The sequence below is a fragment of the Lactuca saligna genome, chromosome 4, assembly GCF_052625555.1.
Source record: "Lactuca saligna cultivar CGN05327 chromosome 4, ASM5262555v1, whole genome shotgun sequence".
NCBI lineage: Eukaryota > Viridiplantae > Streptophyta > Magnoliopsida > Asterales > Asteraceae > Lactuca > Lactuca saligna.
In genome coordinates, this window is record NC_136420.1 from 9,635,001 (window position 1) to 9,658,870 (window position 23,870).

General features: G+C 32.9%; 4 protein-coding genes and 1 long non-coding RNA gene across 5 annotated transcripts; 2 read left to right on the forward strand and 3 right to left on the reverse strand.

The window, feature by feature from the left end:
• The first annotated feature begins 51 nt into the window (after window positions 1-51).
• LOC145039266 (putative mitochondrial protein AtMg01250) lies at window positions 52-354 on the forward strand. Its single transcript, XM_078987341.1, has one exon. The coding sequence runs from the start codon at window positions 52-54 to the stop codon at window positions 352-354; it is 303 nt and encodes a 100-aa protein (XP_078843467.1).
• Window positions 355-3,347: 2,993 nt separating this feature from the next.
• Window positions 3,348-5,420, forward strand: LOC145041186 (uncharacterized). Its single transcript, XM_078989133.1, has 3 exons — window positions 3,348-3,509; window positions 3,581-4,183; window positions 4,278-5,420. Exons 1-3 carry the CDS (start codon window positions 3,447-3,449, stop codon window positions 5,298-5,300), a joined length of 1,689 nt encoding a protein of 562 aa, XP_078845259.1. The 5' UTR covers window positions 3,348-3,446; the 3' UTR covers window positions 5,301-5,420.
• A 73-nt stretch (window positions 5,421-5,493) lies between these two features.
• On the reverse strand, window positions 5,494-8,691 carry LOC145041187 (zinc knuckle (CCHC-type) family protein). Its single transcript, XM_078989134.1, has 8 exons — window positions 8,371-8,691; window positions 8,247-8,302; window positions 7,899-8,061; window positions 7,732-7,820; window positions 6,450-6,582; window positions 6,245-6,337; window positions 6,052-6,154; window positions 5,494-5,967 (listed from the first exon to the last, which is right to left on the reverse strand). The coding sequence occupies exons 1-8, from the start codon at window positions 8,557-8,559 to the stop codon at window positions 5,585-5,587; spliced, it is 1,209 nt and encodes a 402-aa protein (XP_078845260.1). The 5' UTR covers window positions 8,560-8,691; the 3' UTR covers window positions 5,494-5,584.
• Window positions 8,692-12,192: 3,501 nt separating this feature from the next.
• On the reverse strand, window positions 12,193-15,084 carry LOC145041188 (uncharacterized). The gene is made up of 3 exons (XR_013679988.1): window positions 14,920-15,084; window positions 13,709-13,786; window positions 12,193-12,437 (listed from the first exon to the last, which is right to left on the reverse strand). It is a non-coding gene; the product is annotated as an uncharacterized LOC145041188 (long non-coding RNA).
• A 2,694-nt stretch (window positions 15,085-17,778) lies between these two features.
• On the reverse strand, window positions 17,779-19,839 carry LOC145041189 (Pentatricopeptide repeat (PPR) superfamily protein). Its single transcript, XM_078989136.1, has one exon. It carries the CDS (start codon window positions 19,706-19,708, stop codon window positions 17,852-17,854), a length of 1,857 nt encoding a protein of 618 aa, XP_078845262.1. The 5' UTR covers window positions 19,709-19,839; the 3' UTR covers window positions 17,779-17,851.
• Window positions 19,840-23,870: the final 4,031 nt, after the last annotated feature.

Genomic DNA, 23,870 nt, shown 5'->3' on the forward strand with positions numbered 1-23,870 from the left:
GATTTTAATAAAGCATTTGACTCGGTAAATTGGGCATATCTGGGCTCGATCATGGAGCAAATAAGTTTTGGGTCGAAATGCAGATTATGGATAAGTGGTTGTCTTGGATCTGGGAGAGCTTCGGTGATCATTAACGGCAGTCGGACGAATGAATTCTCTATGTCAAAAGGTGTTAGGCAAGAAGACACACTCTATCCATTTCTCTTCATAATCGCGATGGAAGGGCTAAATCAGGCGATGAAGACAGCAGTGGAAAAAGGAATATTCGATGGCATCAAATTCCCACAATCTAATCTTTGTTTATCCCATTTATTTTATGCTGATGATGCATTGTTTATAGGTGAATGGTCATGAAAGAATATTGCAAATCTGGCTCGGATCCTAAGATGCCTCCATGTTTTGTCAGGGCTAAAGGTGAATTTCAAGAAGTCGAAGGTTTATGGAGTGGGGACTTCCCAAATGGAAGTTTTAAACGGGGCATCCCCACTTGGATGTGAACCTTCATCTACCCTATTCACCTATCTGGGAATTCCGGTAGGTGAAAATATGAATTTAAGGAATGCATAGAGACCAACTATTGATAAATTTCATGCAAAGCTTACGACTTGGAAAGCGAAAGCCTTAAGCTTTGGAGGTAGAGTAACCCTTGCAAAGGCGGTACTTGGAAATCTTCCTACGTTCTATATGTTTATCTTTGTTGTACCAAAAGGTGTAATTGACACCTTAGAAAGAATTAGCAGGAATTTTATTTGGATAAGGCTGTATGATAAAAAAAAGTATATGTTGGGTTTCTTGGGAAAATCTTATTTCACCAAGGAAAGTGGGAGGTATGGGGCTTGGTTCCATTAAGTCCCTCAATATTTCACTCTTAGCCAAGTGGATGTGGAGATAGAAAACAGAGGATTCAGCCTTATGGGCGAGGGTCATACGATGTATCCACAAGTTAGACGGAAGACATTGGTCGGTTTTTACTAACAGATCAATTAAAGCGGTGTGGATGAATATTACTAAATCTAGATCGTATTTGGAAAAGATAAACATTGACCCTAAAGAAATCATTCTTGGAATTCGAATGATGATAGGTGGGAATAAGAATTTACAGCCGAATGTCGTTTTATGGTGTGTATGTTAAGAGAACGAATTGAATTAGCAGGATATGTAGTGAATGATGAACCATTTGATTGGGGTAAGGTGACTCCGTTCAAGATTCTAGCATTCGTTTGGACGAATCCCTATTGCAGTGGCTCTTAGCCATTAAGGGGTTACCATCCCAACCACAATATGCAAAGCTTGTAATAAGGATGCGGACATGGGTGATCACATTATGATTTCATGCCCTATGGCAATGGAGATTATGGAATCGATACTTAACTGGTGTGAAATTATGAGTGAGAAGTTTTCCTCCGTTATGGATATGCTTCTCTTCATATCAAGATGGTCCGGTGATAAGAAGAAACAAAGTTTGTTGAATATGATATTATGTGGAACGTTATAGTGCATATAGGTTGGAAGGAATAAATGGATTTTCGAGAACTTCCTCATGAGACCAACAATGATTCTTGAAAGGATAAAAGTTTTATCTTTTATCTAGAGCAAACACAGAACTTCAGTTAAAAAGATAGACCGGAGAGTGTGGAATATTTGCGCATTTCATTGTTTGTAATTCTCTGTTTTTTGAACTATTGTTGTGTAATCTTTGTCGCATCAGCTTGTTGTGGTTTATTTAATATATATATTTTCCATTTTCCAAAAAATAAATAGATAGTTAAAAAACATAAATAGAAATCTCATTTAAATAATACATACATATATATATATATATATATGTACAGTGTAATATTGTATTTAAAATATTTCACGTATTTTTCAAAAAAAATAGAATTTTTTTATATTTTTTTTAGTTAATTCAAGTTCCGAAAATAATATTTAAAAAAAGAATTTTTAGATTTTTCCATTTATTTTGCATTTTAAAATTATTTTTTAGAATATGTCAGTGTAATATTCTATTTAGAATATTTCACGTATTTTTTTAAAAAAAAAACGGATTTTTTTATTTTTTTTTTATATTTTTTTTAGTTAATTCAAGTTCCGAAAATAATATTTAAATTTTTTTTTTTTTTGGATTTTTTCATTTATTTTGCATTTTAAAATTATTTTTAGATTTGGTCTCACGGTCTCACAAAATTAGAATGGTTTCAAATTAACCTGAACATATATATATCTTTACTATCTTATAAAAGAAATCTAACTATTTCTAAAAATAGATTGATTATAATAATATTATTTTTTTAAGACGTCCAAATGATGAAGCTGATAGTACAAGTAACCATTAATAAAATAATATTAAATTTTAACCACATTTTGAATTCAAATATTTATCATCAAATCTCCTTATATTTCTCAACAATTTGATATGGTTCCATCAAATCCCGGATTCATTCAAATTTTGAACCCTTTTAGATATCCTTAAATTTAGCATGTTGATTCAAATATCCCTCCAATCGCATATACCTCTTTGTTCCCTCCTCTGCTATAAAGCCCACCGTCCATGAACAAAAAATGACTTCATCTCCCAAATAACACCATAGTTTGATTATTTTGTCTTCGACATGTACTTTCTTTTGTAAAATAACATTTTTGTAGAGGAAACATATCACCGAAAGAATTTACACGCCCGCCGCTTTGCGCGGGTACACTGCTAGTATATATATATATATATATATATATATATATATATATATATATATATATATATATATATATATATATATATCTTTAGTATCTTATAAAAGAAATCTAACTATTTCTAAATATAGATTGATTATAATAATAATATTTTTTTAAGACGTCCAAATGATGAAGCTGATAGTACAAGTAATCATTAATAAAATAATATTAAATTTTAACCATATTTTGAATTCAAATATTTATTATCAAATCTCCTTAGATTTCTCAACAATTTGATATGGTTTCCTCAAATCTCGGATTCATTCAAATTTTGAACCCTTTTAGATATCCTTAAATTTAGCATGTTGATTCAAATATCCCTCCAATCGCATATACCTCTTTGTTCCCTCCTCTACTATAAAGTCCACCGTCCAGGAACAAAAAATGACTTCATTTCCCAAATAACACCATAGTTTGATTATTTTGTCTTCGACGTGTACTTTCTTTTGTAACATAACATTTTTGTAGAGGAAACATATCACTAAAAGAATTTACACGCCCCGCCGCTTTGCGCGGGTGCACTGCTAGTGTATATATATATATATATATATATATATATATATATATATATATATATATATATATATATATATATATATATATTCAATTGAACGCCGATTTTTATTGATGTTTATTTCAGGTAGGTGTGTATAGGGCAAGTACGAGCGGCAACTAACATTCCTCTTTCCCAATTCCAACCTTCTGCACTCTGCAAAATCATGGCCCTTCGCCCGCTCCCATCCTTCTACAAGATTTTGCTCGACCGTTCCGCCCCTCGCTTGGTGCTCATCAACTTCAATCCAATTTCTATTCTTTCTTTTCCTGTCGTTTTCCTAATCATGCAATTTTGCAGGATTTGCCATCTGCTTTTATCCGCAGGCACTTGGAGAACAAGATCCCTGAGAACCCAATACTCCGATCAAGAAATGGAGGGTATAAATGGAGATTGAAGATAAAAAAAGAAGGTGAAATTTACTGCTTTACCGATGGATGGAGCGACGTCGTTGAAGATAGCGACTTGGGATTTGGGGATTTTCTTGTGTTTTGGCTCGTTGATGAATCCACATTCAAATTTTCAATTTTCAGTCCAAATGGGTGTGAAAGAGATTTCCCTTCACAAATCCAGGTTGAAAATGATGACCATGATGAAGTAGAAGAACAAGAAGCAGAGAAAGAGGAAGAAGAAGTTGAAGTAGAAGATGGTGTCGAAGACGACGAAGAAGAAGCAGCAGAAGCAGAAGAAGAAGATGAGGATGAGGATGAGGATGAGGAAGAGGAAGAATCTGATGAAGAAGAGGAAGAAGAAGATGATATTTTTGATGATGGTGGTGTCGATGAAGAAGATGCCGGTGACGAAGATGACGATGGTGATGGTGGTGGTGATGTTGATGTTGATGGGGATAATGGCGACCCTTACTTTATGACGATTATGTCTAAAAGTCACACAATGTCTATGGTAAGTTTTACCTTAAGTAGTATATAAATTCATCTTAATCTGTGAGATTATTTGTTTCTAATGAAAATTTTAACTTTTGTAAAAAACTCATCAGCGGCTTCCATCGGAATTTGCTCGGTTGGCCAGAATAGATGCAGAAAGAAGCGTGATAATGAAGAATATTGATGGACAAGAGTGGAAAATAAGGTTACTATCGGATAGCAAAAGGTACTATTTGTCGGCAGGGTGGAGTGAATTCCGGCGAGTTAATGAGTTATGTGAAGGTGACAAATGTGTATTTAAGTTTATCAAAAGCGAAGACAAGTTGTGTCTCGCAAGAGTCACCAAGAAAAGAGTTCAGTCCAAGCAACCACCCGCGGTTGAAGTTTTGAAGAAGAGGTCCAGAGGGCAGCTGCCACCGCCACGTGTGGAGGTGCAGCCCAAGCAGTCAACTGGCAAAGCTCAAGCTCCGGTGGCCGAAGTTTTGAAGAGGTCAAGCGGGAAGCCTCCACAGCCACGTGTGGTGGTGGAAAGTAAAGATGATGGACGGGAGGTGGTGAATGAAAAGCAGCCAGCCGGAAAAGTTCGGGCGGCAGCTGAAGTTTCAAAGAGACCGAGAGGGCGGCCACCGCGTGTGGACAAAAAGGGGCAGTCTAAGAAGCCAGCTGACAAAGCTCCAGCGGTTGAAGTTTCAAAGAGATTAAGAGGGCGGCCACCACGTGTGGAGGTGGTGGTGGAGAAAAAGGGGCGGTCTAAGAAGCCGGCTGACAAAGCTCCAGCTGCTGAAATTTCAAAGAGATTACGAGGCCGACCGCCGCGGGTGGAGTTGGTGGTGGAGGGAAAAGGGCGATCTAAGAAGCCAGTTGGCAAAGCTCCAGCGGCTGAAGTTTCAAAGATGCTGAAACGACGACCACCTCGTGTGGAGGTGGTGGTGGAGAAAAAGGTGCAGTCCAAGAAGTCAGCTAGCAAAGCTCCGGCGGATGAAGTATTGAAAAGGAAGAGAGGGCGGCCGTCACATGTGGAGGTGGAAGGTAAAGAAGAGGGCGGGAAGTTGGTTGTGAAGAGATCACCGGGAAGGCCATCTAAGAGGAAGAGAGGGCGGCCGGCCAGCCAGCGGCTCATGATGCTAAGCAAGTAAATTTTGTGGAGTAATTGAACTTTAGTTTAATGGTTACTTTATTTAAATGGTGGTGTAGATAAAAGTTAAAAGTATATGTAAAATGCTTTTTCATAATGAGAAACATTACTACTCATTCTATATTAGATGAAATATGAAATGTATTGTATAACTAATTCAGAGGGTATGTTACTACGGAATGTGGCTTAGGATGATATTTCTAAAATCAAAAACAAAAACTTATTTCCACTTTTCATCATTTTAATAATAATAAAATCATATACCTTTTTTATTTTACTGAAACATTAACAATTAACATGATTAGTATTTGTTGAGGGGCATGTCCTGAGGTTGTGACCTTCTCCTCCGCACAGCCTGCAAGTGTAACCTCTTTTCTTCAAGTCAACAGGAGATTTCTTGATCCCCTGAGTTTTGGTTGTGGTGGATGTGGGGGAGATTTCTTGAAGCCCAAGGCAAGTCCTACGATTATGCCCGGGTTTTCCACATACACTGCAACACGGTGGATTAAAACTTGTTTTATCTGATTCATTTGTCTTGCAGCTTCTTCTGTTGTGGCCCTTTTCCCCACACAACCTGCATCTGAACCGTCGATCCGTTTGATCAAGTTCCGGACAGTAGTGTCTCCTGTGCCCTAATCGACCGCAGTTTTTGCAGTAAAAGTCCACCCCTAACACCAAACCAAAACTCACTTTCAGCTGCTACAGGACAAGACGAGACAGAGAAAAAGACGTAAATGCCCTTTCCTATGTACCTTTCATGGAAATGCTTCTTTTGCGTCGGTTTTCTGGATCGCTAAAGAAGGCTTTCATGGATTCTGAAGCATGCTTTCTTGCATCAACAGACCCTTTAGATTTCTGAAAACAGTAAGAGTATATTTTTACAAGTGTTGAAAATCATCTGAATGGGAATGGGACCCACAGACACATCATACAAAGAAAGAAAACCTTGATGGCTGCCACTCGTTGAGCATGAAGCTTGGGATTACCATGGATGAGTTTCATTCGGTTGGTGAATAATCCAGTTTTCGCATTCAGACTCTGCAATCACCCAACTAACAAACAAAAGATTTAGTTCATGATCCATCTACTACTACTGAATCCTGTATTATGTTTTTTTTTTAAAAAAAAAAAAGGAAAGAAACAAACTTGCTTTCAAAGCTTTACTGATCTTCAAACCAACTTCAGGAGATGGAGAATGGTACACACGCTTTGACTTTTTCCTTACAGACAGTTTTATTTCAAGATTGTCAACTTCATCATCTTCCTTTACTCTCAGTGGAGAACTGAAAACAACAAATACACAACAGACAGTTTTATTTCATGATGTATGTTTGGATAAAGTGTTGTATACATGACCATTTTACCCTTACATTTACATTCCAAAAAGCTAATTTCACAATATTCATCGATTTTAATGAGTTGGGAGGAAAAAAGAAGGGCAAATACATTTAGCCAGTTTTTTTGGCTTAACCTATTAAGTCAGATTAAGTTAAAAAACAACCATGTGTAGCTGTCTGGATTAAGTGCTTAATCCATTAAGCCCATTAAGTTGAACAGAAATAGTACCTTAAGTCCTTTCTTTTTAAATTAGAAAAGTGATTTTTATAGTTTTCCAAAATTTTAAGATGGAAAATGAAAACTCCACCTTCCAACCAAACACGATTTCTAAGGGTGCATTTGGTTGTGGAAAACTGTTTTCAGAAAATAGAATTAGTTTTTATTTTCAGTTTTCAATGAAAATTTTAGGAAACACGTTTGGTTGGAACCGGTGGAGTTTTCATTTTCCATCTTAGAAATTTGGAAAATTGTAAAAATCACTTTTTTAATTTACATACAATTTGGAAAACTGAAAATTTTCATTTTATTAGAAACCTATGGAAAACTGAAAATTTTCATTTTATTAGAAACCTATGGAAAACTGAACGAACCAAACTCGTTTTCAAAATTTATGCTTTTCTTGGAAAATTTTCCTAGAAACTGGAAAATTTTCTACAACCAAACTCACACTAAAATTTTCATTGAAAACTAGAAATAAAAATCAAGTCTATTATCTGAAAACATTTTCTTGGAAAATGAAAACAACTTTCACAACCAAACGCATCCTAATTTTTTACGAATTATCCAACTAGTCGCTCATGCATAAGCTATATGAAAAGAACACTATAACAAGAGGTTCTGGCCATAAAAGTTTAAGTATGATGATTCTTATTACATTTATATTTTGATGTGGTTTCTTGCATGTTTTATATTTGCAAACTATAAGGTTCTTTGACATTTTCAGAAGAAAGGTTATTAGTTCTTGAGAAAAACCAAGTATGATGTTTTTTATGAAGTCAATTACTATGATGGTAATTTGTATGAAAAAGCATATATTTAGAAGAAATATGTAAAGAAAACTAATATTGAAGTCACAAAAAGATAAGAGATGATACATTGAACGAGCTTTCTCCCATGGTCGTTCATCAATGGACTCTTCCCAAATTACGCATTCGCCCGAGCATTGATGACATGTAACCATACCCTGACATAATCGAGTACAAAGGAGGTAGGTTTGTGTAAGTAAAAGACACATAATTCAACATACAGAATGAAAGCACACCTTTCCATTACACTGTGAACAATCTAATCTTGATCTTTCAATGCCACATATTGTGCAGGGAGTGTAGCCCCTTCCCCTGCAACTTGGGCAAGGCAACTCTCTAATATACTGACCATTTGGACCAAACCAAGACCTTGGACTTGAATCACTTGAAAGACCTTTCCTGGAATCAAAGTCACACACTTTGAGTAATGACAGGGGAATTTTGTTAATCATGTTTTGGATGTTCCAAAATTTGAAATCGAAATTGACGTCAGTTATAAACATATTAGGGCTATTGGATAAACTCATCTAATCCAAGTAGATAAATCCCTAAAACACACTAGAATCGAAAGTCAGAAGCAATACCTCGGCTGCAGATCCGCGTAAATTCCGAAGAGATCTTCTGAAGGATCGTAACTCATCTGCAATCAATGAAACGAAGATGATGTGTATAATAACAGAGAGAGATACAGGTGATGATTTTAGTTACCTGGGATCGTTTAGGGTTTGGTGTTGGAGGAATGGAATCATTGTTGAAAGCAGAAGAAATAGTTAATGGCGTGAAATTGAAAGAATGCTTCCTTTTGCAGAGTAGGAGTAGACAGTATCTGAAATTTTTGTTGGTGTGAGTCCACTGAGGGATAATTGCTCGAAACGAAGAGCATATGGATGAAGCCATTGGAGATGGAGAGAGGAAGTTGCAGAAAGGGTTTAGTCGGATGAAGAAGACGAAGTTGTGGACGTAAACGAGACAAATGTTTGGGAAAAACGGTTGGGTGTAGGAGTAGGAGAAATGAAGAATGCAAAACTTGGTTAGAAAAGTAGGGATTTGATAAACGGTTATGATCGTAGCGAGGTGCATCTGGACCCGGTTTAAAAAATGGGTGGTCTGCTCCAGACCCATTTCAGTTCATACCGGATCTGATTTTTCTATAAGATCAACATAATTGCATAATTGCTGGACACACACACAAAAAAAAAAAAAAAAGGTAAATTACACCAATCGTCCCTCGTGCACATGCCAGAATGCGTGTTTAGTCCCTATTTTCAAAAATTAACTCTGACCGTCCCTCGTTTGCTTAAAACTTGCTAACTTCGTCCCTGATATGTGTTTTTGTTGCGAATTTAGTCCACTCCACATTTAAAATGACCATTATGCCCTTGGATATTTATTTTTAATTAATTTTAATATTATTTATTATTGATAACAATTAAAAAAACAACTCTCTAATATCTATCTCTCTCACACGTATGAAAAATTGAAAATACCACCACCACCTCCAATGTCTCTCTCTCCCCCCCCCCCCTCTCTCTCTCTCTCCATTCTTCTTCAATACGAAACAAACACACACACAAGAAGCCATCACATTGACTTGAAGAACCTCAAATCACTTCACTCTGACTTGAAGAAGCCATTAGACTACAAACTGAATCCTCAATGAAGCTATAATCTACATCACGAGGTAAATTAGCCATCGTCGACTTACACCATCTATGAGGAAGATGAAGCGGTGGTGGATGGAATCCTCCTCGATTTGGTGGCGGTGGACATCACGTTCGTCGATATGATTCTGTCGATCGAAATCCTATTTCTTCTCCTGCAACTCGTTAGTTCCAATTTGCAGGTTTAGGGTTTAGTTAGTTTTGATTTCTAGGTTTAGGGTTTGATCTTTGAGGTTTGATTTTTCCGATTTGTAGGTTTGGGGTCTCGTCGGATCTGTATGGAGGAAAGAGTGGGATAGTTCCAGAAATTGAAGTCGACATCTAAATCATACGTTGGTGGTCGTCGTCGTTCTTTAGCAATCGGCGAGTTTAGACCATGGATGGTGATTGGAGAGTCTAGATCAGACAATTTATGTGACATTTATAAAATCACATATTACAGGGATGGAAACTAGCTCCTACGATTCACCGGTGGAAATTTTTGGTTGGTTTGAGATACAAATGATCGCTGATGATGTATCAATTTTTTGAGAGATTATTTTGGTTGTAGATGTATCGATTTCTTGGTGTATGGTCTTGAAGTGGATTTGGAGTCGTGGAGTAATGAATTTGATTTCTTGAGAGATTATTTTGTTTTTTTAATTTAAAACTGATAAATAAATAAAAGAAATGAAAAAAGAAATTATTAAGGGTAAAATAATCATTTCATGTCAATAGGGACTACGCATGCAAGAAAAAAACAAATCAGGGACGGTCCGAGTTAATTTTTGAAAATAGGGACTAAACACGCTTTTTGGCATGTGCACGAGGGACGATTGGTGTAATTTACCCAAAAAAAAAAAAAAAAAAAAAAAAAACTCCATCGAATTCAATACAAACTTTGAATAAAATCAGGTTATAACTTACAAGCCAGTAGTCCCTAACCAAGTATGGGGCCATTCCTTTTGCAAGGACGAATTTATATGTATATAAAAAGTGTTTATGGATAACTATGGTTTCAAAAAACTTATTACGAGTTTCAATATGTTAAACAGTTTTTTGTCCATATTTATAGGATTTAAAACTGTAATTTTTATAGGTACCCGCAATGTTGTTGTTGTGTATCCTCTTTATATGTGAATATAATAATGTATACCAATGATGTGACACTCAATGTCAATGAAAAAGATACTTATAGCATAAACCTTTAAAACATGTAAAGAATGAAAAGTTATAGTTTAGTTGGGGTTCTTTTCACCCTTTTGTTATTATCCAGTTTGTCCGTAAGAATTTGGTAATAAGTCATATTTAGGGAAACGAAACCCGAATTTAAAAATTGGTTATTTGAAAGTTATATTATTTAACTCGTAGATTAACTACTCACACAACTATAAAATTTGATGTAAATTTTATTGGGTCATCAACTGGAATAAAATAATATTCTTTGATTTTATGGGCTATGTGTGTCCAAATAAGTTTTTTTAATAATTTAAAATGGATGAACTATTCAAAATGACTAAATTATATCCTAACGAGTTTCCAAAATATGATTTTAGACCAAATCTAAAAAATTATATTATAGGCATATATGAAAATGCACTAAACAACTTGAATAGTAATGTAATCCTGACAAATATGATTTTCAAAAAAACAAGTATTCAATATATTCAATGGTATATAACTTCTACTAAAACTTTTAAACCCGTGCCTATTTTACCACCCTAATTAAGATGGACATACATGGGCATGAATCCTAGATTCGCTAATGACCTTTTGATGACATATTTGTATGATACCTAAGCACACTAACATGATCGGTCCCGAGGATTTAAATATCCTCAAATGTTCTAGACGAATCAGAAAAAAGATCATTATTGCTATTATAATTTTATTATATATATATATATATATATATATATATATATATATATATATATATATATATATAGAAATTAGTTATATGGAAAACAAATAACTAGGGCAACATCTACCGGAACCAATAATCAAATGACACGTGTCCATTTCTTTCTTCACAAGTAATGTATTGTGGAAGTGATGTGTTGTCATGTTTTCATTGTTTTAAATATGTGTTGCCCTAGTCATTCATTTTCCATATAACTCTTCCCTATATATATATATATATATATATATATATATATATATATATATATATATATATATATATATATATATATATATATATATATATATATAGGGTTAGGTTCATTTGAGATCACCTATATTTTGTGAGACCGTGAGACGTATTTTTTTTATTTTTTAAAAATTTTTTTTTTAATTTTTTTAGTTAATTCATGTTCCGAAAATAATATTTAAAAAAAGAATTTTTTGATTTTTCCATTTATTTTGCATTTTAAAATTATTTTTAGAATATGTACAGTGTAATATTCTATTTAGAATATTTCACGTATTTTTTAAAAAAAAAAAGAATTTTTTTTTATTTTTATTTTTATTTTTTTTAGTTAATTCAAGTTCCGAAAATAATATTTAAAAAAAGAATTTTTAGATTTTTCCATTTTTTTTGCATTTTAAAATTATTTTTTAGAATATGTCGGTGTAATATTCTATTTAGAATATTTCACGTATTTTTCAAAAAAAAAAACGGATTTTTTTATTTTTTTTATATTTTTTTTAGTTAATTCAAGTTCCGAAAATAATATTTAAAAAAAAAGAATTTTTGGATTTTTCCATTTATTTTGCATTTTAAAATTATTTTTAGATTTGATCTCACGGTCTCACAAAATTAGAATGGTTTCAAATGAACCTGAACCTATATATATATATATATATATATATATATATATATATATATATATATATATATATATATATATATATATATATATATATATATAATCCTAATAAAAACCTCTTTTAGAATCCACTTGTCCAACTCTTAGACTACAAATCTGCCACGTGGCATTACAAGAAGCAATAAACAAAAAACTTTCCCGCCCATATACACATTCCTTCAATTCTTCAATCCATATCCAAAACAATTTAAAATTGAAAATTCCATATTCCATAATGAAGATCCTGTATCCCTTAAAATCAGGAGCCGAAATTGATGCTGGTCAATTATCTTCCAATCTTCCGATTTAGATATACCTTAAATCCCTGAAAATCAGGTTCAAAATAAATGCATATGCATATATCAGTTCCTATAATCGGTTTTACTTCCACAAAGTATTATATTTCAAACAATTATTGATGACATTCTCTCTGAGCTCTGATGACTTCCATGGAACAGAAAAAACTAAGAATAATCGATGATAATAATAAAAGGTTTGTGCTTCATTTCGATTGCAACTAATTTATATCGTTTATTTAGTTATCATTAATTTACATATCTATATTTCCTTGTCTTTCTGTATGAATAATTTATAGTCAAAAACTAATGTTTATGTTTCTAACTTATCACTTGAATTTTTCTGACAAGCAGTTTTACCAAATATAAGGATTGTTTTTCTTGCCAGAATATACACACTTCAATGTTTCAAACAGAGTTATCTACACTAATATTCTTACTCAAATATTCATATTTTGATACAGTTTCTATATTTTTAATAATCTCATAGAAGTTTTTTCATAAATTATCCATTAAAAAAAAACTTTTCATAAGTACGATGCTATTTATTTATCTGTTTTTATTCTATTTTACTCAAAAATTCATATTTTATTAAAGTTTTTTATTTTATTTTATTTTTTATTCAGTTTTACCATTTTTACCTTTTCCGAATATATTGTGTTTATTGATTGATATTTTCTGTTTTATTTGTTTGTTTATGTTTTTATTCATTTGGTAGAAGTTTTTTCATAAATTATCCATTTAAAATAACTTTTCAGAAGTAACATGCTATTTATTCATCTGTTTCTTATTCTATTTTACTCAAACAATCATACACACTTCAATATTTCGAACAGAGTTATCTACACTAATATTTTTACTCAAATATTCATATTTTTATATAGTTTTTATATTTTTATTCATCTGTTTCTTATTCTATCGGCTATATTGTTTTTTAATTATGTTTTTTACTGTCAAATATAAATTCAAGCTATCATTTAGGTTGAAAGTGACAATTTTACCCTTTAATATTAGAAAATGACAACTCTGTCGTTTTATATTAGAAAATGATGACTATGCCCTTTCATATTATAAAAATGACAAATATATCATTTAATAGAAAAACTATCATTTATCAATTTTTTTCAGCTATATTTTTTAATTATGTTTTTTACTGTCAAATATAAATTAAATTTATCATTTAGGTAGTAAATGACAATTCTGCCCTTTTATATTAGAAAATGACAACTATGCCTTTAACTAACTACATTGCTATAATTTATATGTTTGTGTGATAAAATACCATAAAATAGATTATTACCTTCCCAAATATATAATTGCTGTTATGGATGACCTCCATTTTCTTGATCTACTTTCATACACTTTGCATAATAGGTACCTGAGAAAAGAAGTTTTAAAAAATTAATTATTTACGTATTTATGTGACATTTGATTTGTTCGATTCCATTGGAATACAGTTTTTATTGTAATTATGTTAATGTGTTATCGTAGCATTGTTAGATGGAACTTGTAAGGGATGTGGGGTATATGGCATGACATAACAATCATTTTGTTTTGTTAGCCCTTAATATTGATAGCACAATATCCAACTTCTTTTTTGTAAGTTTTTTGGAAAAAAATTCTATTGTTTATGTTTATGTCTGTCGAAATTTTTTTTTGTTGTGTTAAGATTCTTATATGGCAAGTAACTTTCCAACATTTGAAACACTGAAGGCCAAAACCGGGTCCTGAATGGCATGCTTTGAGCTTATCTGCTTCCATGTTGTGGTGTTCCATCTAACAATACTACCTCCTCGATCTATCAAAGTCAAAATCCATGTCACATTTTCCATTTATGGTCAAACATTTGAATTTGTTTATATCTTTTGATCATTAGCAATAATTTTAAAAGTTGAATTGATTTTAGTCTTTAGAATAACAACACACAAAGAATTAAACAATAGAAATATATAGAGCATTAAATTTATTGAAAGTATGGAAAAAATAGTAATGCCTGCAAAGCTTGATCATTCTTGCTATTTAGTGAAAACTTAAAAAATCCTAAAATTTCATCTTGAATGCTATACATGAAGGAAATTAACATAGAAACAGAGAAAAATAGATTTTTACAAGAAAAATACTAAATATAAATAATTTCTTAGGTTTTGTTTTGGCAAAGATGTTGTATCTATTGATGATGATATCCTAACCCCTACAAATGCCATTTCCTACGGACACTTATGCAACAAAGTTCTTGCATTCGTGATTCCATCGGTTATCTCATATCGCCGATTGAACGATTACATGTAATAAATGCTTTAACTCTGGACAATTGATATTTTCGGTCATAAATACATGAACCAGTGTAATTGACTTGTAATCAAGTTCAATTTCTTCCAATTTCCTAAAACCCATAAAAATTTTAACAAACAAAGACCCAAATCTAAGAAAACCCTAACGATATTATGATCGATTTTAATCATGAAAAATACTCAAACCCTATACCAAAATTTAAATCGATTTCTATAATACCTGGCCATCCAATCCCAAATTTGAATACGAGTCACACCGAAATACATAGACGAACAGATCCTTGCCTAATGGAAGCATTTTAAATACTGACTTGCAAAGAGAGAAAGAGAGGGGTTGTAATATGTGTTTTTGCTTGACTAGAAAGTGTTGAGGAGTAGATGGAATTTCCATCTACCGTAGGAATTAACAATAGTTTTTTTTTTTTTTTTTTTTTTGCCCTAAAAATGACTTTCTTACTTTGCTAAATAGTTTAATGTAATTTTTTAATTAATAGCCTTCGATAAAGTATACGAGCGATATTTAAGGTTTAATGCAACAATTAAAACATAAATAAACTACTAAATAAAGTTTGAAAAAGATAAATGCGTATATATTTTCTATATACTTTTTGATTTTTGAGTCTTGATATATTTTTAATCTTTAACTATATTAATTTTAATTAAATAGATATTCATTAAAGCATTTCCATTAATAAATATAACAATCTTAAATAATAGATACATGTTACTTTTTTAATATTTTTTAAAATATAATATTTGTAATTCAAATAAAATCCTTTAATCTAATTTTAGTTTTACAGAGAAAATAAAAAATATTCGATCGGATATTCAAACCAATCATTATATTATTATGAATTTACTCATAAAACATCTATATTTATTAATTATTAAGTTTTTTTATTATCATTGCCCAATAGTTGCTTTATAATTTAATTAAAATTATTTTTAATTTTCTCATCCGTGGTGTCCACGGGTTATAACCTAGTGTATATATATATATATATGGGTAAATTACACCATCCGTCCCTCGTGCATATGCACAAAAGCATGTTTAGTCCCTATTTTGAAAAATTAACTCGGACTGTCCTTATGTTTGTTTTTTCTTGCGCGTTTAGTCCCTCTGAACATAAAAAGACTAATTTGCCCTTGATAATTTCTTTTTTAGTTTTCTTTTGTTTATTTATCTTATTTTAATTAAAAAAAAAAAGAAAAAAAATATATATCTCCATCAAACACACCACCCCTCTGCCTCCCGTTTCCCCATATCCCTTCTACCCAGTAGTCTTCATCTTTCTTATCTTTTTCTTTGGATCTGTTGGATCTAGATCACCGGAGCCACCATTGATGGAGCAAAAAGGAAGCACCGGGATGTTGGTTCCATACACAAATAGCAACCAGACGTTGTTGTCCTTGTGGCCCTAGTACACTGATTCTGTCGTTGGGTTTATGGGAGGAGATGGTGACTTGAAAGTTGGGGAAGGAGGGAGGGGGCAGGATATGGGTGGATTCATTGGAGGAGTAGATGGTGGCGTCTTGGAGCTGCTGAATCTACATGGTGGGTCGTTTTTATTTTTGGCAGGCGGAAGAGTTGATGGTGGCAGTTTTGGAGCTGTTGAATCTAGGTCGTCGGAGCTACCATCGTCGGAGCAAAATGGAAGAACAAAAGTGCTATTTTCTACCTCCATCTCAGTTCGAAACCCTTGCTCCACCTCTATTTCTTTAAAATCAGGCAAACCCTCTTTTTCACCCCCTCTTTCTTTGCATCGATATAACAACCACCATCGTGAGTGATACAAGCACCGTCACTGACGTCTTTTCATGTCAACGAATCCCCCGAAGAACATAGTTATGCTTCCTTCGTGGCGCCTCCAGTCCAGTGGTGCTCTTGGTGGCACCGGGAGATCTTAGAAATGAGATGATGAAGGTGAAGGTTTGAAACCCTAGGTGGTGTCGATGGTGGAGGGTTAGACTACTCATTGTCGGTGTATTGTTCTTGGATCGAGACATGAGTTACTTCTGGTGTTTCCGCTGGTGATGGCAGTATCAGATTCCGATGGTGGTGGTTGCATCAGATTCCGGTGGTTGTGGTTATACTAGATTCGACGACTCTAATGTGTGTCAGAATTTAGAGGAAAGAGGGTGGGTGGGGTTTTTTTATTTATTTTGTATTTTACAAATAATTGTAAGAAAAATAAAATAAATGAAAAAATAATTAAAAAAGGGTAGAATAGTCATTTCATGTCTCATAAGGGATAAAGCATGCAAATTTAAACTAATGAGGGATGACATGTGCAATATTTAACCAAACGAGGGACGGTTCGAGTTAAAATTTGAAAATAGGGACTAAACATGCTTTTGGACACATGCATAAGGGACGAATGGTGTAATTTACCCTATATATATATATATATATATATATATATATATATATATATATATATATATATATATATATATATATATATATATATATATATATATATATATATATATATATATATATATAGACTCAGTCCACTTTGCTCCTCCCGCACCCCATGTAATGGTTAATATAAAATCATTTGGTAATTTTTTAATAAGGCAAGTCACTCAGATTGATGGCTTTTACATGTACCATAGTCCATAGTTTTATATTTGAAATATTGGGCTAAGTCCCCTTTTTATGTTGCAGGCTCTTAATGAAACTTTGGCCCAACTAAATAAATCCTGTGATTCTGGAGTGAGTATAGACGTGCACAAACCCCGATTTTTTTAAAATCCAAAAACTTTGTTTCGGTTATAATCGGTTTAGTTTTTTCGATTTTTATTTTAAAGTGTAATTTTATTAAAAATTGCTTTTTTCGGTTTAAAAACCAATTCGGTTTGTTTAAAAAAAAACACTTTTTGATTAAAAAAATCAATTTTTTTCTAAACAGCTTCTTAGAAAACCGGTTCCGGTTTTTTGGGGCAGTTCTTAAAAAAACGGTTTGGCTTGTGCAAACTACAATTCTAGCATGTAATTGAACGTTTTTCTTATTTCTTGTACATTATATATAAAAACTTTATTTAAATTATAATGGAAAAATAGATTATTGGACCGGATACTTGTATATTAACAATTTAACATACAATCATCAACTCATCATAACAAAAAAACGTAACATTTCAAATACTTATCTTACAATCACCGAACTAAAACCACTAATCTTTTTCAATCTCCTTCGATCCATCTCACTTCTCAACTCTTCCACATCCTTCCACCTTCCCTTCTCAGCATAAATACTCGACAACACCACAAAAGGCAAAGTACTTTCGGGATCCAATTCCACAAGCAATCTCGCCATTTCTTCTCCTGTTTTCGTATCCGAATAAAACTTCGATGCACCAAGCAAAGAAGCCAAAACCGACCCTGAAACTTCCGGAATTTCCATTAACACCCCCCGAGCTTCATCTATTCTACCAGATCTACCCAAAACATCAACCACACTACCATAATGCTCCGAACCCGGTACCAAATCATAACATTTCATCATCCTTAAAATCTCCAAACTTTTCTCGATTTTTCCACTATGACTACAAACCGATAAAAGACAGTTAAAAGTCGATGAATTTGGTCTCACATTCTCTTTTAACATCCAATTGAACATCTCAAAAGCAGATTCAATCTCCCCATTTCGCCCATACCCCGATATCATCGCGTTCCAAATCACGGGATCGCTCGGTTTTATTTCAAGATTGTTAAATACCAAAAACGCCCACGAAGATCGACCGCATTTCATGTACATATCCATAAGTGCAGTGGCTACAAATTCATCATGATTAACACCATTTCTAATTACATATCCATGGATTTCTTTACCACTTACAAAACCAAACATAGAAGCACAAGCAGATAATAAACTTGTGATCGATTTCATACTCGGGGATTCACCGGTTTCTAACATCTTTCTAAAAAACAAGAAAGATTCGTGGGTTTTCCCGAGGTGTGAAAACCCGTTTATCATACAATTCCATGTTGCTGAATCGGGTTCAAATCCTTCGGATCCCAACATTGAAAACAAATGAATAGCAGTTTCAATCTCCCCATTCATCATCATCCCTGAAATCATTGAATTCCATGTTATTAGATTTCTTACACCTTCAAGATCCTTGAAAACATCATGAGCCCAATGCCAATATCCGCATTTGGAATACATGTCCAAAAGTGCAGTTCCAGTTAACACGTTGAGTACCAAATTGAGTCTAATAAGTAGCACATGAATCTGTTTTCCAAATTTCAGATTCTTGAGATCAGAACATGCGGATAGAACAGAAAGAAAGGTGACTGGATTTGGGTTTTGATCTGATGATTGGAGCATTTGTTTGAATGTTTCTAATACGGGTTGAAAAATTCGATTTTGTAATAAACCCGTAAGAAATGCGTTGTAGCAAGTTACATTTCGATTATGGATTTGTTTGAAAACAATTGATGCAGTTTCTGGATGTTTATAGTTAGAGTACATTGTTACAAGGGATGTGGCTACATAAATGTCTGTGTCAACACCGATCTTGAAAGCCCAACAATGGATCTGGAGGCCATCTTTTAGGTCATTTTCACAACCTGACAACAAGCTAGCAATGGTGGCAGAATCGGGTTTGAGTCCATACTCACTATTAACTCGTCTGAAAATGTCCAAAGATTTCTTGTAATACCCGTTCTGGGAAAACCCAGATACGATAACGTTGATCAATGTTGTATTTGGTTCAGTAATTTCGTCGAACACCTTGAGTGCGCTTTCCATGAACTGAAACTTGAAGTACATGTCGGTGAGGGATGTGGCGGTGTATATATCTGAATTGAACCCAGTTTTTGTGAGATGGGCGTGAAGTATTTGGCCATGTGGGAGTAGTTTGAGCTTCGAACACGCTTTAAGAAGAAAAGGAAAGGTGAATTCGTCTACGGGGTGTGACTGAAAATGAAGCTTTGAAAATAAAGAGAGAGCTTCTGTGTAAAATCCTGTTCTAAATAGATTTGATAATTTTCTCTTCATTTGATTGTATTTGTAGAATCCCTTACCTCAGCTTATAAAAGGGAATAAGGCCATAAGGGATTAATGTATACAAGGCCATTTACTACGAGCAGCAAGCAGGTGTATCTTTGTGATTTGATGAACCCGCTAAAAGTTTTTAATTCAAATACAAATAAAAGATGTAAAAGTAAAATATATGAGAAGGTTAGTCATTGTGACTTGTGTGAGGTTAAGAAGTCGTTCAACTGTTCAAGTATGAATATAGCAAACGAATTAAATTTACACCACTTTATAATGTAATATGATTATATAAAATTATTCCATAAAGTAGACTATAGTCTAACTTTTTATTTGTTTATTTATTTTTTTTAAATATATTTTACACCTAATTTTTTTTTTTTCAAAAGAGCCTCATTTTTTACTTATTTATTGTTATTTTATTAATGAAACCAGTAGCCACAAAATAAATTGAATTTATTTCATAAATGTGTCAAATCGAGATAGAATATACATATCTAATTGATAAATTTGTTTAAAACCATCGGCATTTAAACAACCAACACTTATAAAGCTTAGAAAAAAACAAAACATCAAACAACCTAATAGTTTTTCTTAAAAAAAAAAAAAATTTAAGACTAACAACTCCAAAACCACAAACTGCAATAATATACAAAACCAATAAATGTGTCAAATCCAGATAGGATATGCATAAACTTATTTAAAACCATCATAATTTAAACAACCACCACTTACCACTTATAAAGCTTAGGAAAAAAACAAAACATCAAACAACTTAATAGTTTTTCTAGGAAAAAAAATAAAAAACTTAAAACTAACAACTCCAAAATCGTAACAAGAAATTAGTGTCGAGTGAATTGACCCATAATGCGAAAGATTTTATTGTATTGTTCGATAAAAGTATAACGTCCCAAAAATTTAGAGTAAAATTTTCATTTTTAAAGCAATAAGTCATACAAATATGTTTTTCCAAAACCAATCAAAGTGATTACATCATGTAAACATCAGAGTAAAAATCATAAGTAGTTAATACAGAAACTCTGTGGGATGCAGTGCAGTCACGTCAGACCATTCCCTTTAGAACCGAAAGTACCTGAAACCAAAAACACGAAACCGTAAGTACAAAGTTTAGTGAGTTTCCCCCAAGATACCACATACAACATATACATACATAAATATAACAACACGTAGCTATGACAGGTCTGTATCAATCGCAAGTCCATAATTACTCCATGTAACAACACGTAGCTGTGTCGGGTTAGTATCAACCCCCAGGTCCGTATCAACCTTGATTCCATAATGACTCTGAGCCCCGATTGGCTCCATGCATATAACATACAATCATACCAGTAATAGTCACGTAGATACATACAACCTACATATACAAATCAGTCGACATTGGTGCATTCGACCCATAATTATGGTGAGAAGACTCACCTGGATCACAAAGCTGACTAAAACCCTAGCTCAAAGTCGCGCCAACCACAACTAACAACTCTCACTACCAAAATATGGGTGATAAACACCACATAACAATCCACACAAAGTATACCTTAAGCCTACCTTCTTAAAATAGAAATTTAACCAAAAGTCAACCCATACGAAAAGTCAATAATCAAAGTCAACGACCAACGTTGACTTTAGACAACCACCACGTCGTGGCCTTCCTTGGCAATGTTGTGGACCCTATACGACCAAACAGACGAGAAATTCTCGGTCGCCATATTGTGGGAGCTGAGATTCCAACAACTTAATGGATTAAGCTGTTTTCTTCTATTCCAAAAGCTCCTAAGCTCAGATCTGGTCCATTCTATGGTCTGGATAGATAAAGTTTGCAACTTTACCAATTAAGACACCCAAAGGGATTAAGATCTCTAACCGTAGGTCAAATAAGGCCAAATACCACAATGTCATATCCATTAAGCTCTTATTCTAAAACAATCCTTAGCCCGACCACTCCAGAAGGGTTAATAATGTCAGGTCTATCATAAAGGTGGAAGTTTTATAACATGTATATCCAAAACATGTCTAGAATCCACTTTTGGTCAAAATGGGCTATAAATAACCCAAAACTCATGCAAAAGATAAGAACTCCAACCAAATCTTGGGTTTTAGTTCAAAAATAGTTTCATAAACTAAAAAAAATAGGTAATGGAAGACTTAAAATTTTGAGCATAACATAACAATTCATATCACCAAGGATCTTCTTGCAAGTTATAGAAATATTTAAACACCAACCAAAGAAAGGATGAAGAAATAACAGCATTTGTTGTTCTTTGGGTCCTCTTGGGAGACTTGGAAGTTGATGAAGAATGCGGAACCTTTGAGACACTAACAATGACTCAACTTGATGTAGATTCTAGTCCATAAACTCTTAACCCCTTAAGCTTTAAGTTCATAACCAATATGAACTTAAAGAGGGGATTAAGATGCAAGTAACTTCAAGAAAATATGAAGAGAGAGAGAGAGAGAAAGAGAGAGAGAGAGAGAGAGAGAGTAATCTCCTCTAAGGAGGTTACGGTTTTGGAGAGTGTGAATGAGCAAGCCAAATGAAAGCATCAAGTCTTGTATTTATAGTAGAAATAATTCCCTACTTTTGAATAAACTAATCAAAAGACCATGCACTTATTTAAATAATCAAAGAACCATTCTCTCGTTTAAATAATCAAAATGCCATACTCTTATTTAAATAATCAAAGACTCATTCTCTCATTAAAATAATCAAAATATCATAACTCTTTTCTTCTTCTCAAAGTTTCGAAAATTATATACAAAAGAGAAAAGTTGTTTAAATTTTATAAACTCAACTTTTATAAAATATGAACTTTGTCTTTTAAGTAAAAGATAAAAAGGGTTTCAAATAATTCATAAAGTTGTAAATAACTTATTAATTATACCCATATGAATTATATATATATATATATATATATATATATATATATATATATATATATATATAGTGTTACGTGCTAATGAAAATTATTATTTCCTAGAAATAAATAATTTCCAATTTAATTATAAGAGTTTATTGAATATTTATTAAAACCAATTTCTAATAAATAACCAATTATATCAAGTTGGTGTTAGTATAACCAATTAGTATCATATGTTAATTAGCAATATCATTTTAATATGATTCTTGAGCATATTAGACCTTTCAATCTCCCACTTGCACATGACTCATATTAGCATGATATAGACAGTGGTGAACGTCTAGCAACATTTCACTGCCACTAACAACATACGACCTTGTGCCTTCTATTAACACCCAATTCCCAAAAATCTTAAAGCTACAATTGGTGTATAAAATAAGTTTATCAGTTATCTCTTTGCTACAGACATCATGTTGAACAGGAGATACAGATCATGATCAATCTCATTAGTTGTTCAACTTTCGGTAAGGTGCCTTAGATGTCTAACTCTCAACACATAAGAGGAAAAAATCCCATCTTGACTAAAGCCTCTTTCATAGTTCACACCATACCTAAAATGGCTTTTATAACTGCCCGGTTATGGAACAACATTTGACCATATCAAAGCATAATACTCCTTACACTCAAGTCCTACTATGTATCTCACGTGTTAAGGATACAAAGATAGTACCTTTTAATCAAGTATCATTCATGATAGCGATCCATGACATGATCTTGATGCGGGTCAGTTCAATACTAGTTCTATGACAAGTATCTATGAAACTTGGTTACAACCACTTGCCTACTTTCATCTAGTGAGAGTCAACCAATCCAATTCATATTAGTCTTACTTCATAATTGCTCCCACATCTATAACCGACTACGAACTTTTAGAATAATAACATTATTCATGGATTAAACATGTTAATATAGAACAGAAGTATTAATGTGATGACTATATCCTAATATATCATAACATTATCTAGTAGTTTGTTGTGGTAATTCTTCAATATCCAAATACTAAATCCAAATAAAAACCCATTTCTAGAATAATAAAGTCTTATAGCTGAAGTGTGACTATTTATACTTAGCTCAAAAGAATGACCTTATCAATGGATCTGACAAAATTTAATTTGTGTGAATTATGTGAATACTATCATCTCCATACTTAACTTTACTATAAGTATAGTTAAATGTCTTAGAGAATATTATTGGTGTTCTTTTGTGACATAGAGTCTCTTAGTTGATTAAGT